Source organism: Ruditapes philippinarum, unplaced genomic scaffold (assembly GCF_026571515.1).
Source record: "Ruditapes philippinarum isolate M1 unplaced genomic scaffold, ASM2657151v2 ctg3313_1_1_1_1, whole genome shotgun sequence".
Taxonomy (NCBI): domain Eukaryota; kingdom Metazoa; phylum Mollusca; class Bivalvia; order Venerida; family Veneridae; genus Ruditapes; species Ruditapes philippinarum.
The window spans coordinates 2865-16401 of record NW_026852598.1 but is presented as its reverse complement, the minus strand read 5'-3'; the positions used below and the strand labels follow the sequence as shown (position 1 = coordinate 16401).

The following is a 13537-nucleotide window of genomic DNA, read 5'->3' as shown; positions in this document are numbered from 1 at the left end:
TTTAACTATAATTTAGGTCAACTGTCTGTTAGCTAACAACAATGAAAATTCTACAAGTATGTTTGTTATGTTGTTTTATTGCAGTAATTTCTGCAATTGGTGATACAGATACGAGGAAAGCTGTCGATGCACTGATTAAACGAGTTGAAAATGTCGAGCTGGAAAACATGAAACTGAAAAAGGAAATCAAGCTTCTCCGACAACAAAATCAAAATGGACATTTCAGGAACAGGTGTGTGTCATTTTTTAAATCATAATTTTACAAAACCTGAATAAATCTGTACGGAATTTACGATAATTTCAAAGAAGTGAAAGTTTAAACAACATGTTATTAGAAGACATGTGGCTTAATTACTGAAATTCCAAAACTCTGGAATTGTCAGTGGAGGAAATAGAAAGAAAACATAGTTAGCGTAAAAAAGCGCGCAATATTTATCCTTCTGCTTTATATTTATAATACAACAAAACACCTGCTGTTAATACGGGATGTGATGAGGTTAGCAATAAAAAATGTAATGATAATAAAATAACAAAATAAGTAAAAAAATAAATTTTCTTTAAAGTGTTATAGGATTAAACATACGATGATACATTATTTAAATATTCGTGTAGTTTATTTATCATTATTTTACATGTTTTGCAGACGACAAGAAGGACAAGCAAAGATTGCTTTCACTGCCACAGTCTCATCTCATTTAAAATCCCTCGCCCATCACAACGTGATTGTTTTCGACCGGACCGGAAGTAATTTTGGTAATGGTTACGACAACGTTACCGGATATTTTATTGCGCCGGAAAGCGGCGTCTATGTTTTCTATGCAAATATTATGTCTGAAGTTGGAAATGGTCTCACCTACATTGAAACAGAAATTGTGAAAAACGGGAGCCAGCTAGCGGAAATGTACTCAGGAGCGACAAATTCACATGACTCATCTAGCAACATGGCCGTCACCTCTCTTCAGAAAGGCGAACACGTGTGGGTTCGTGTGCACGGAGCTTGGTCGAATAATTTCTCTATTCACTGCTGTTTCTCAACTTTCTCTGGATTTCTTCTTGCCAGAGATGAGTGGAGTGAGAACATAATTGGATGAAATAATTGTTAATTTTCAATACATCTTTGTCAAGAAAAAATGTTATAATACATTGATTAAAAATATAATTGTATTCTGTCATTTGACACATATTTAACATTTCGGTCATGTTTAACAATGTTTTCATGTCGGACAAATAAGCTGAACTCGGAGACAATCCTAAATGCAGATGCGTGTTAACTTAATGCCGTTTGTACATCAACTATTACACAATTCTGAAATCGTTGAATATCTCATACTTAAAGTGACATATCAATGATTCGTTAAAATCGACTTATTTGGCATAATATGGAATAAGGCAAAGCCTATATGAGCGGGGAAAGTCGTTCATTTTTCCGTTTTAGATGGTGTATTTCGGTATTTCATGCACCGCATCCGTTTTAAATTGGAAAACCTCGACGATTACTATTAAGCCGAAACATTGCGATTGTTCCGTTATCGGAATACCCCACCTATTATCATTGAGTTACATTGAAAATGGCGGCATCTAACTAGACATGGCACTGAAAATTTCACTGATTGGTATTGACTATAGCCGGGCAAGCCAAAGCGGTCCCGGTCTTTGACCTCCCCGTATTACATAAGCTTCAAAGAAAAAAAGTAAATGCGAATAATCTGAACATTTATATTTTAGTTTCGAACCTGCAACCGTTGGCTTGAGAATCTGACACATTTACCACTGGACAACTGATCGCTGTGTAGTATATTATTTAGACCAGAACTGACATAAAATAATTAATATGAAATTAGGCAAAGCCTATGAACAGGGAAGTCGTTAAAAATTCCTTTCATTTTTTCGTTTTAAAGGTGTCATTCGGTATTTTATGCACCGCTTCCGTTTTTACTTGGAGCACTCGTCGATTTTTATTAATCCGAAAAGTTGAGATTTGTTCCGTTATCGGAATAAACCGCCTATTATTATTTAGTGACATTGTAAATGGCGGCGCCTTACTATAACGTTTCATGTACGTTAAAGGCTCAATTTTTCAATTTAAACTTTTAAGTAGTATCAATTCAAGTTAGACGGCTAAATTGGGAAAAGGTCAAATTGCTTAAATTGAAACAATTGATCAGTTATTGAAATAATTTTTCATTATGGTATCTTGAGTGTTTCTACTATCATAATCGTTATGATTAAGCTGTACTGCAAATTGTGCATGTATAAATTAATATTTGTAAGTTCTATAAGATATTGTTCTAGATTACTGTCCTGTAATTAATTAATTATTTCCATTAAATTGGGGTCTTAAATTTCTAGTCCTGTAGAATTATAAGTTTCCGTATTGTTTGTTAATATAACTAACGACAAATGTGAAACACGGGAGGTAAATCTGTTGTCATAAAAAGTCTTTACATGAAAAAGCTACCTCGCTTTGTTTCTGACAAAACGAATTGTTTGCGTTCAAGATGACAATTTTAGTGAGGTTACAATCGGATATGAGTTTTTATTTTATTGAAATCATATTGTGATGAATTTCATGATGATCTATTTCATCATCTATCCAAGTAACTTACGGAACATCGGTGGTTCTAATAAGGTCCCCTCTTGTCTCTGAAATAAAGCACAGAGGGGCACCCGACGTATCCTCCACCAATAGAGCTGGAAAGACATTATGTGACGTAATGTTACTTAAAACACAAAATTAAAAAAATTACTTCACTATTGAATTTGTTCAAGCAAGTTACTAAAAATAATGTGGAACATCAAGTCTGGCAAAACGTTATACATGTACTGCTAGATGTTGGGATTTGATATCAAAACCTCCTCATTTACTTAAAGAAGAGTTCCTTATTCAAAACAGGACAAGTTCATCCATAGATTTGTACTTTGTGCGCAGGAACACATTTAGGAGAAGAAATCGTACTTAAAGAGATAAAATCAAGCAAACAGACGCCGACGTGGTACGTTGTTTAGCATGCGGCTATAAGGATGTCGTAAAAACAGCTTACTGTTATGACAGCCCCGGAAGTTTCATTATCAATTATATAAATAGCACTAGCACGTGAAGGCATTCCGGAACCTGGTGCTTTTTGCGGAAAACAAATATTAAAGAATTAGACATATACTTTTCTGCAATAAAAGTGCTAATGCATGTTGTTTTTTTTTTCAAATATTTACATCTTCAGAAACCCTCGTACTCATTAAATCATTCACCCTGCGATTATTATGTTACGTTATGTAAAATATATTTAACCGTTTAAGTTATGAAAACAAAACATTTTATATAATACATAAATTATATTTCTAATAGTGTTATTCTAAAACACACATTATTTAAAAATAATACTAGTAGTAACATGTAATACATTCAACAAATTTTAAATATGTATATCACGAAACGATTATCAAACAAATATTGTCATTTTACATTTTTAAGAGTTCGCTTCGAGTTATTTAAAAATTTTAAGCATTTTGACATCAACATTAAAATTCACAATTTAGTTTAATTTTCGATCATGCTTTCATATAAAATATGAATTTCTTTTGGTTGAACAACTATTTGCTGACATAGCCGGATCTCTTCCCCAGCACTGGTGATAATGTGAACAAGACACCGTCCTAAAATAGATGACATACAATTATGAATTATACAGTATTCTTAGAAAAAAACATTGACTTATACTATTTAGGTACAAACTGGATCTAACGATCTTAAGACAACCCTTTCTACCGACAGTCTGACAAAACATATAAATATATGGTATAAAACAATATAATATTATTGATAACCACCCCCTCCACTTTAATCTGCTTATGAATCAGTAATATATGACTGTATGTATTTTATACTTATAAAATTATTGACGTACTTTTTGCCTTTTTGACATATCTAAAACTAAATATATATTTGTACAGATTGTTAACATGTCTTTCACAAATCTATCAGCCTACGTATGCTTTACATCATAAGACAATCATGAAGGACAATTATTTTGTTTTCATCACAATGTACAATTATTTTTATTTAACTACATGTATATGTATATTCTTCTTAATTCTTGTTTTTGTTATATAGTTGTAATTATTCACCTTGACTAATCCTGGTAAACTGCTCCAGAACGTAACATTAGGTACCATTTCTTTACCTCGAGCTTTTCTACCAACTGCAAGAAACACTGTACCACCGACGAAATATATGAACAAAAAGGCGAAAAATCTGAGAAAAAAATATATGCAAAGTATGAGATATTTAAGTGTGACTCTAAGTATGGAAAGCACTGTTTAACTAATGTTGAATTTACATACAGTGTTAAATCGTATTTAGATAATAAATTGAAGCTTATCATAATTTGTAGGCCAGTCATAATAGAAATTAAGGTAAAACTAATTCCTTCACAAATGTTTTCACGATGAAATAAAAGATAAACATTATCTACATTTTGAGAAAAAAGTCCTCAAAAAATCTCCTTGCAGAATCCTTAAAAATCGATCATAAAGATTTCGTAAAAATCGATATTTAAATGTGTCTCTTAAATTACACCATACTTTAATTTTATGCACGTTCGGTGACGTCACTTTTATTATATTTTCGTTGAAAGATCTGAAGTTACTTCAATTCCAGCATTCCTAGTGCAAAAGTGAGTAATTTTAGTCATTTTTTATATTCTTCTGTATAAATTAGGGAAAAATATGTCAGTAGATAGATTTAATTGACCACCAATCAATCGATTATGCAGATGACAAAATGTGTCATATAATTTCGCGATTTTAAACACAATTTTGAATGAAGTAATCATTAAAAGAGAGTTTATCTTTTACTCACTGTCCTACATTGTTTCCTTTTGTACAATTATCTAAAATGACACAGAATTAACCACACATCTTACTGAGTATTTTAAAAAAATGTGTATGCACAAGTTATGTAAATTTTTCTTTCTACGGAAGCGTGTTGTGACCAAAATCACGAAAATCTAGGGATATTTTTAAAATGTTAAATTTGACTTATTTCAAAGAGTTGGCATGTTTTATGAATTGTGGAAATCATAATAAAAACAAATAATATGTTAACTTGATGTAAACAAACGTATTTTGTAATACATAATGCATTTCTAAGCGAAATGATAATATTCCAGCATGTTATATGAAAAGTAGACAGCGTATCCAATAGGGTGTAATCAAGCTAAAGTTATTACCTATTAATGAGGAAGTTGTTACTGGAACTTTATACATTACTTTTACTTCTTAACAGAAGACATGGATTTAAAACCCAAATTATTATGCCAATTATTTGATTTTTTTGTAGGCTCAATCATATCATATGCATCTGAGAGTATGGGGTTATAGCAAATCAAAATATAATTGAGCGTATTCACTTGAAATATTATAAAATAATTTTAAATGTTAGAGCCAATACAAGCAATGTTCGTATATACGGCGGACTCGGCCGTTACCCATTGTATATAAATCGATACGTAAGAATAATTAAGTTTTGGTGCAAATTGATAAATACTGACAATATAATTTTACGGAAAACATATTAATTAATTATCTGATTTTTATAAAGGTAAAAAACTGGGTATCAAATGTTAAAGAAATGCTAGATATATATGGTTTATCCGAATACTTTTTTGAAAAAAATATCGTAGATAGTAAATTATTTCCAAAAATATTTAAACAAAGAGTTCTTGATAATCATATACAAATATGGCATTCATCTGTAGAAAATAATTCTGTTTTACAACTTTGTGTAGCTTGATAATCTGCCCTCATGATACCAGTGCCAGTTGTATGTATATTTTAAGTAATGTTTTCCATGTTGTTTTCAGCATTTATAGAACAGTTGTTGTATAATTAGTTAGAAGATGGATAGACACGTGACTTCTACACAAGGGGTAATGGGATGTGAGAGAAAAATGGCTTTTTACATAGATATATCTTATTTCAGGTTTGTTAATACAACAGAAATTGATATATCAACACAAATTTACATCATTGTTTTACAGCATAATTATAATAAATGCACATACAAAAGAGTTTGCTCATACCAACATTTTCTCAGGCGTTTCCCTATTATATCATTTCAATACTATTTCTTTTTAATATCTTTTTGATAATGTTTTATGTAGAGGATATTTGTTTGTTTTGCATGTAAGATTGATTCACTGAGTGAACACCAGATGCAATATTTTCACGAGTGGCTTAGCCACGAGTGAAAATATAATAGCTGGTGTTCACGAATGAAATATATTTCAATCTTATATGTAAAACAAAAATATATTTTCTTTTTATTTCATGTTTTTTAAGTGATTTTAAGTATATTTTAAGCTGATTTTGCCGCGTAATGTCGCGCATTCTCCTTTGTGACATCATCACATCATGACGTCACATCATTAGTTTTGAAATATAGTTCTAATTTTGTTACATTTTTAACATGATGTTTGGTGACATCGACTTTCTTTTCCTAAAGAAGCAAAATTTACGCATGACAGCATTTATTTCTGCCTGTTATTCCATTTCGTTATGATTTCCATCATCCGCATTCAGATATAATCCGGCTACAGTGAAAATTATATTTTATAAATTTCACTAGTGGTTTATCAGAATATAATTATCTGATAGATTACAATAAAACACTGGAAAACATGAAATAAGGACTTTATATATCTTATTTTCAGAGGAAGGGCTAAACATAGTATGGGATGGTTGATTGCAGAAGACAATATTTAGCGAGAGTCCAGCCTTTTATATTTTGTTAACATAAATCAATCCGTTGATTGGATGTGGCAAGAATTTTCCATATTTCCAAGTTAGAAGAGGCTAAATGGATTCTGTTTGAAAAGATCCAGCATAAAAGCAATTAACAGGTAAATCAAAGAAAAACCATCTATATTTTTAATACACAGTTGGTGTACCAGATTCAATTTTGTGTGCTACTGCATATATAACTTTTCTAAAGGGAATTCAGTTTTGTTACATTCTCGGAATTACTAAGATCAGAGATTTGTTTGTTTGTTTTTATGTCACATCAACACTTCACAGGTCATATAATAACTTTCAAGCTTTACTGGTGAAGGAAAAAGTGTGGCATAGGTATTATTTTTAGGGCGTAGAACCACCAATATTCTATAAGTTAGTTTGGGATAGCTATGTCAGATAATAGACTCCAAAACTCAGGCAGGACTCGAACCTACACCCTTCATCGTTAACACCGTAAGAAGCAAGTGTTTTGAAGTCAGTGACCTTAAACACTCGACCAAAACTTCCAATTTAGTTATCTGTATGAAAGTATAGGTGCTGTTTTGTTCAGTATTTCTTACTTATATGGCACATTATGATGTTTCACAGTCAGCACTTCTTTCAGCCGATAGGCAATTTACACGCTTTAAATTTGTTATAAGTTATAACAATATAACATGAAACATATTTTCTAAAGAAGAAAGCTGAGGCACGTTTTTGCTGAGGCTAAACGTGCCTCGTTAATGTATGAATTATTTGTAGATAATTCAATATAAAAATATAAATCTAAAAGCAAAATCTTATCTTGCTTGTCATAGTACCTACATTTTCAGTTTGACATACAATTGTTTTATTTTAAAAGCAGAATGCAAAGTTCGAATTTTTATTAATCATATTATGTTGTAACAATTTTACAGATGCGAAACAATGTGTCTCTGTGAAAAGGGTATAGGCTAAAGGTTTCAACAGCTACGGCCGAAAAGGTGGAGATATAATTTCAGCATTGAACAAGGGCAGGGCAATATGTATATATACATGTGTAGCGTTGTCAGACTATATGGATAGTCGGGCCTCGGTGACAAAAATGATGAAATAACATTGTGTTTTTTCAGTGTATTAACATTCAGAAGATTCATTTTATTTTTAAATGTCTTTTTAAAATATTTTTTTTTTACAAAACTTCCATGGTAAAGTAAGTGCATTTTAGCATTGGTAAGATATTCACTTGAAGGATTGATTTTCACAGAAATGCAAATACAATGTATACAGTATAAATAATAATTATTCGTGTAAAATGTATTGCAATTTTGAATTATAATATGAATTTAAAAGATTCATACAACTTTATTAATGGTAGAGCTAACTTGTAAGAATATTAAATGGAATCTGACTTAAAGTAAAAAAAAATATATCATTAGTGGGTGGGGTAATGTTTTATACTAGTCTAAATGATGATGTATAGATTATGCAGTGTTGCGACTTTTTGAATGTAATCAACATTGGTTGAAGTGTTTTGGATTAAATAAAGCATGTTTGTGTATAAATGTGTTACTTTGTTAATGATCATATTTGCGTAGAATATCTGGGTTATTTAATTTCACAGATTTTTCTAATTGAAAAAACATGATTTCAAAAAATGACATTTTTAGCATTTTATACTTCGAATTTTTTTGAGGACTTTTTACCTGTAGCAACACATATATAGTAGATAACAAATATGCAAATATCTTTTCTGAAGGAATTTGTTTGAGGTTGGGTCTTATTTTTGGCTAAAATGCCTAGCCTATTTGATATTTCTTCTATGTTGTGGCTTATTTTCAACGTGTTTCAGCCATTGTTTTCTTTTTTTATTGCATAAGTTTTATAAAAGCAGCACTGATTTTGGTTTATATAATATCTTCCTCTTTATGTTAAACAAATATTTATTCAAGTAATATTTCTAAACATTAATTTAGAAATCTTCAGAATAGTGAAACATATTGTGAAGTTTGTAGCTATGTCAAACTCGTGACATACGAGTTTATAACTTTCAAATTTTATATAAACTATTAAATGAAATACAAGCAATATATACGGTGTGTACTATGTATACCGTACAGTCACGTTCCTTCCAAAATTTTAACAATCTATGCCACATTTATTTATACATTGGTGAAAGAAAGTAATATATTATATTAAACAAAGCATGATGAAATAATGTTATAGAAACTGGAGGGTTTCTTTCAAACACGAAACTGTGTTTGAAACTATAATACGCACACTTCATAACATTCTTTAATTACATGTAATGTATGTATTATATATTCATATATATGAAAATTTCGGTTTTACTTACATGATAAGAACAACGGCACCTCCTCCTATTCCCCCAGAACTGCTGCCAGGAGTGCAGTTTATGGGACCATCCTCATTGCATCCATTCGGGCATGCGCAAACAGTTGTTAATGTCAACGCCTAGAAAACAAATGTAATGTTTCTTTTATATAAGTACAATATTACTGCGATTATAAATCTTTAGAATATAGAAATGCAAGAAATTATTTTGGTCATTATTCTGTATACACTTTAGAAGTCTGGTGATTATGTTCACAATAAATAAATATCAGGAATCATCTTATAAAACGAATTTAAAAATGAAATCGTTCATTGTTTATATCAAAGGCACATTTTGCCTCAGAAACAAAAATATTTTTACCTCTTTAGAAAGGTCCAACATGAATTTTATAATGTTCAAATATTGGGCTTAGAGAAATTAAATTTGTATTTAACCGAAAAAAGTAGCGATAAAATTAAAATAATTGGTCATTAAAGTTGCAAGATGTAAACAAAGTAGTATTTTGACTTTCAGAAAAAGGAGAGAAAAAAAGAAGCAGATGAAAAAGTAATTCGCCAATGAGAAACCTTTTGCATACTACAATGTGTAAAAGTATACCAAAATTAAAAAGCGTTTGAGATATAAAAAAAATTGCGGCATATCGGGCCTTTATAGGATCAAACGAAACTCCACTATTAGTTAATATCTAACCTTTTTTAAGTTAAATATCTTTAAAAGTCATGTCCATCTTTCAGTCTGGACTAATCATTCATCATGTTAGAGAAACTTTCAAAACTATGTACAAAATGAACCGCGAAACAATGCAGACCATAATCTTGCTCTGTGCTGGTCGCATTGGTCGTAGAATAGCATACACGGTTATTTTAAGCTGATTTACATTCATTTAAAAGAAATATTTAATAGCAGAAGCCACTGTATGTGAATACATAAAATTAGTTGTCCCTCAACGCTCTATGTTCGCATCAGGCCAGCGACTTTGGATTCTTTCATATGAGGAAGCTATCAAGCTAGCTTATGAAAGGTCAGTTGAGATGTTTGTACCTGAGTAATGCTATTATATTGACGCAACTTGTAAACTAAACCAGTTTAACTACCAATTTAGCAATAACTTACATATTGATTCAGACCTTGATTTCCTTCAGCAGTTAGTGATGGTTGACATGCATGCTGGTCACATTTTAGCTTCACCTGAGTTATACTACAAGAAAACATTTCATATCAGTATAACACAGAGACAGTCTATTTTCTAAAGGCTGCATGGATTTATAAACGTTTTACATGTATTTTCAGATATCAAAACATGTTTCTCTTTTTAAAATGAATATTAACATGGTAAAACTCAATATATGCATGACCCCCAGTTCACTTACGAGACTACTAGAATTATACGGAACGTAAACAAAATGTAACAATATTCCTAGTTTGCAAAGAAACAGCCCTGTTCTGGGATAATATGGAAAAATAACAGTGCAAATACAAATTTAATCCGATCAATTTAGAATCATGATCAATATTTGGATCAACGATAAAATGGATATATCTCGTAAAGTAACAATAAATCGTAAATCATAATTGTCATTCGTAAATCATAATTGTCATAAACATGTTATTTTGATTCCATTTCTATCAAGTTGAAACAATGGAAAATATGTAAGCTTTTAATTTCGATTAGTGTGGCATCCAAGGACACATAGTGAGTGGGCAGTTGAACTTCAAAATAAATTTACATTTTTCCAAAAGTCCTTTCAATTTTATAATTAAGTTTGCATGAACGATAAATAACTCACGTTGCCCAAAGAAAATTATATAACTGGTTTATTGGAGTTCAATTTCTAAAAATTGTAGGTCAGTCTTTTTTATATTTTAGGCAGATTTTTATTTTATCCAAAACATTTTCCGATATGAACTCAATCACCACTATAACAAGATTACAGTCTATCTTTTGAAATATATAATAAATTCAACTCCACTTGCCGGTGAAAAAATGAGCTTTATGGCACTTAAATGGACTCATGACCTGGATATAAAAATGATTTCAGCTAATACATACTTTATTTGAATATTTCTTTCTGAAAGAGTTATTGCATAGTATAAATTATTGTTAATTATTTTTATTAATTAATAATTTATTATTATTATAATCGTTACAAAACGAGTTACAAGCATTATACTATTAATATAATTTGAGCTGCGTCATAACAAAACCAACATAGTGCATTTGCGACCAGCATGGATCCAGACCAGCCTGAGCGTCCGCGCAGTCTGATCAGGGTCCATGCTGTTCGCTATCAGTTTCTCTACTTGTTATAGAGTCGTTAAGCGAACAGCATGGATCCTGATCAGACTGCAGGGACGCGCAGGCTGGTCTGTATTCCTGCTGGTCGCAAACGCACTATGTTGGTTTTGTCGTGACACGGCTCATTTGATATGTTAAAGTAATGGACATATTTGAAAACTTACGTGAGAAGTCCAGAGCCTGAGGTATAACCTATTTCTAAATCATCATCATCCTCGGAGTAAGCAAATTTGGCACTCTGTGCATCACCGATAGACTCTGTCTGTCCAACAGACGTTATACAGGCCTATAATAATCAAAGTACTTAAAGTACTGACTGAACGTGACATTATACTTTACACGATTGTAAATAACAATAAAAAAGATTTAAGTTTTTAGCTCTCTCTTGAAGAAACGTTTCCTTAAGGGAGAACTAAATCTTTTGTGTCACAAAAATAATGACATAACTTCACATACAGTAAATGATACTTTAATGACAATTTCATTTATAAATGTATAGATGAGTGATACATTTATATCACTTATTGTAATTGTAGTTTTGAACCAGGAAAGATTAAATTATTGATAGCCATAATCTTTTAACATAGTAACAATTAAGAAATGTTTAATAAATCATATTTTTGTGAATTACCTTTTTTATGCCTATAATGTAAATGTTGGCATGTTAAGGTAATATATCTGTAGAACGTATTAAACGCTTGATTTCTTTTAAAAGTGGCAATTTACATAGAAAAAAAGCATATATCTGTGATTGTGCTGGTTTTATAAACATACAATACCATCTTCTCAGAATTAAACAAATCATTTTACAGTAAACATACACATGTAATACGAAGGTATTCAAAATAAGATGTAAAAGGCTGACGAGACATAAAAGTTTTCTCCGCTGTGGTTTATGGGCAAGTGACCGAGTGGTTTAGTTCGTTAATTCAAAAACACTTGTCCCTCACCGTTGTGGATTTGAAACCCGACAGGGACATCGGTTTTTATCTCATGTGAGGGAGTCATCCATTTGTGATTGGTGGTTCTACTCAGGTGTCCGTTCGCGCTTCATATAATGCTACGTTAAGCAGTAAAGCTTGAAAGTGTTACAGTGTTGCCCAACCAAATAAATAATGACCGTTAAGATATAAACATAAACAATTAAACGAGCATACATACCGCAGCTTGAGTACAACTACTGGTACCTTCTGTAAATGGATAACAAGGATTGTAGGAGTAGGTACTTCCATCTGATGAACTTACGTCTTGAAAACTAACAAATATATAAATGAATAAAATATGATAAAATGTGGTACACAGCAGATAAGATATTTAAATAGTTAAGGTTTAAACCTTTTTGCAATGTTTTTATTTCTTTGTATGTTCCTGATTGCGTATCAGGAACTTCATGATTTGTTCTGTGTCTGACAACTAATAAAACAATAAATATCATGTATCATCATTGAGTGATCGCCGTCACTTCTCTTCCTTAAGTCACTCCCTAGTAGACCGTTTAAAATTATGTGTTCAAATAACTCAATCATTTTCAGCGTCCTATTAAAGGGTTATTTTTTGTGCCGAGCAATATCAGCGGTTTGATTTAGATTATGAATATTGTCATATGGTAAACAGTGAATAACTGTTGAAGATTTTATTCTTTTTTTTCGAAATACCTTCATCCTAAATTATATGTAACATCAAAGACTTAACAAGGAACGATCAAAATACAAATACATGTAGATACAAATTATGAAATACAAGACTACCGTGGAGTCAGGTCAGAATTTCCTAAACTATTTAAAACAATCAAACTTCCGTCATCATCGAACGCGCACGAGCACTGGTCTCTCCCTAGGCAATCCTTAGCTAAAACACTTCCTGGAACCAGAAACAAAACACATGCATACAATATGCCTGCTGTGCTGAATAATTTCCTAGTACAAATGATAGGAGTTTTAATGAATAAATCCATGTTTGGAAGTTACATTTATGCTGAATAAAGTAAACGAAAATGAGATGAAATTATCACTATGATTAAAAATTTCTACACTGACATAGTATCATTATTATATATATCAGATAGACCAATGTTTACTTTTGAGATAGCTACATGTTCATATGACCGAGTAGTTGTTACAATGATAAAAGGACTTTTT

General features: G+C 31.2%; 2 protein-coding genes and 1 long non-coding RNA gene across 3 annotated transcripts; 2 read left to right on the top strand and 1 right to left on the bottom strand.

Annotated features, from left to right (window-relative positions):
• Positions 1-1164, top strand: LOC132718588 (complement C1q-like protein 2). The gene is made up of 2 exons (XM_060702307.1): positions 1-232; positions 644-1164. Exons 1-2 carry the CDS (start codon positions 42-44, stop codon positions 1089-1091), a joined length of 639 nt encoding a protein of 212 aa, XP_060558290.1. The 5' UTR covers positions 1-41; the 3' UTR covers positions 1092-1164.
• Positions 1165-3310: 2146 nt separating this feature from the next.
• Positions 3311-13315, bottom strand: LOC132718513 (uncharacterized; the record flags this gene model as incomplete). The annotated part of the gene is given in 7 exon segments (XM_060702218.1): positions 3311-3651; positions 4123-4249; positions 9104-9222; positions 10217-10301; positions 11564-11685; positions 12561-12654; positions 13148-13315. Coding segments are annotated over 7 exon segments (778 nt in total), but the record flags the coding sequence as incomplete, so codon positions are not given.
• On the top strand, positions 5636-8548 carry LOC132718521 (uncharacterized). Its single transcript, XR_009624096.1, has 3 exons — positions 5636-5977; positions 6708-6896; positions 7686-8548. It is a non-coding gene; the product is annotated as an uncharacterized LOC132718521 (long non-coding RNA).
• Positions 13316-13537: the final 222 nt, after the last annotated feature.

Coding starts and splice junctions, on each gene's coding strand:
- LOC132718588 (XM_060702307.1), top strand. CDS start 42: ATGAAAATTCTACAAGTATGTTTGTTATGTTGTTTTATTGCAGTAATT. Junction 233..643: donor AATGGACATTTCAGGAACAG/GTGTGTGTCATT, acceptor CATGTTTTGCAG/ACGACAAGAAGGACAAGCAA.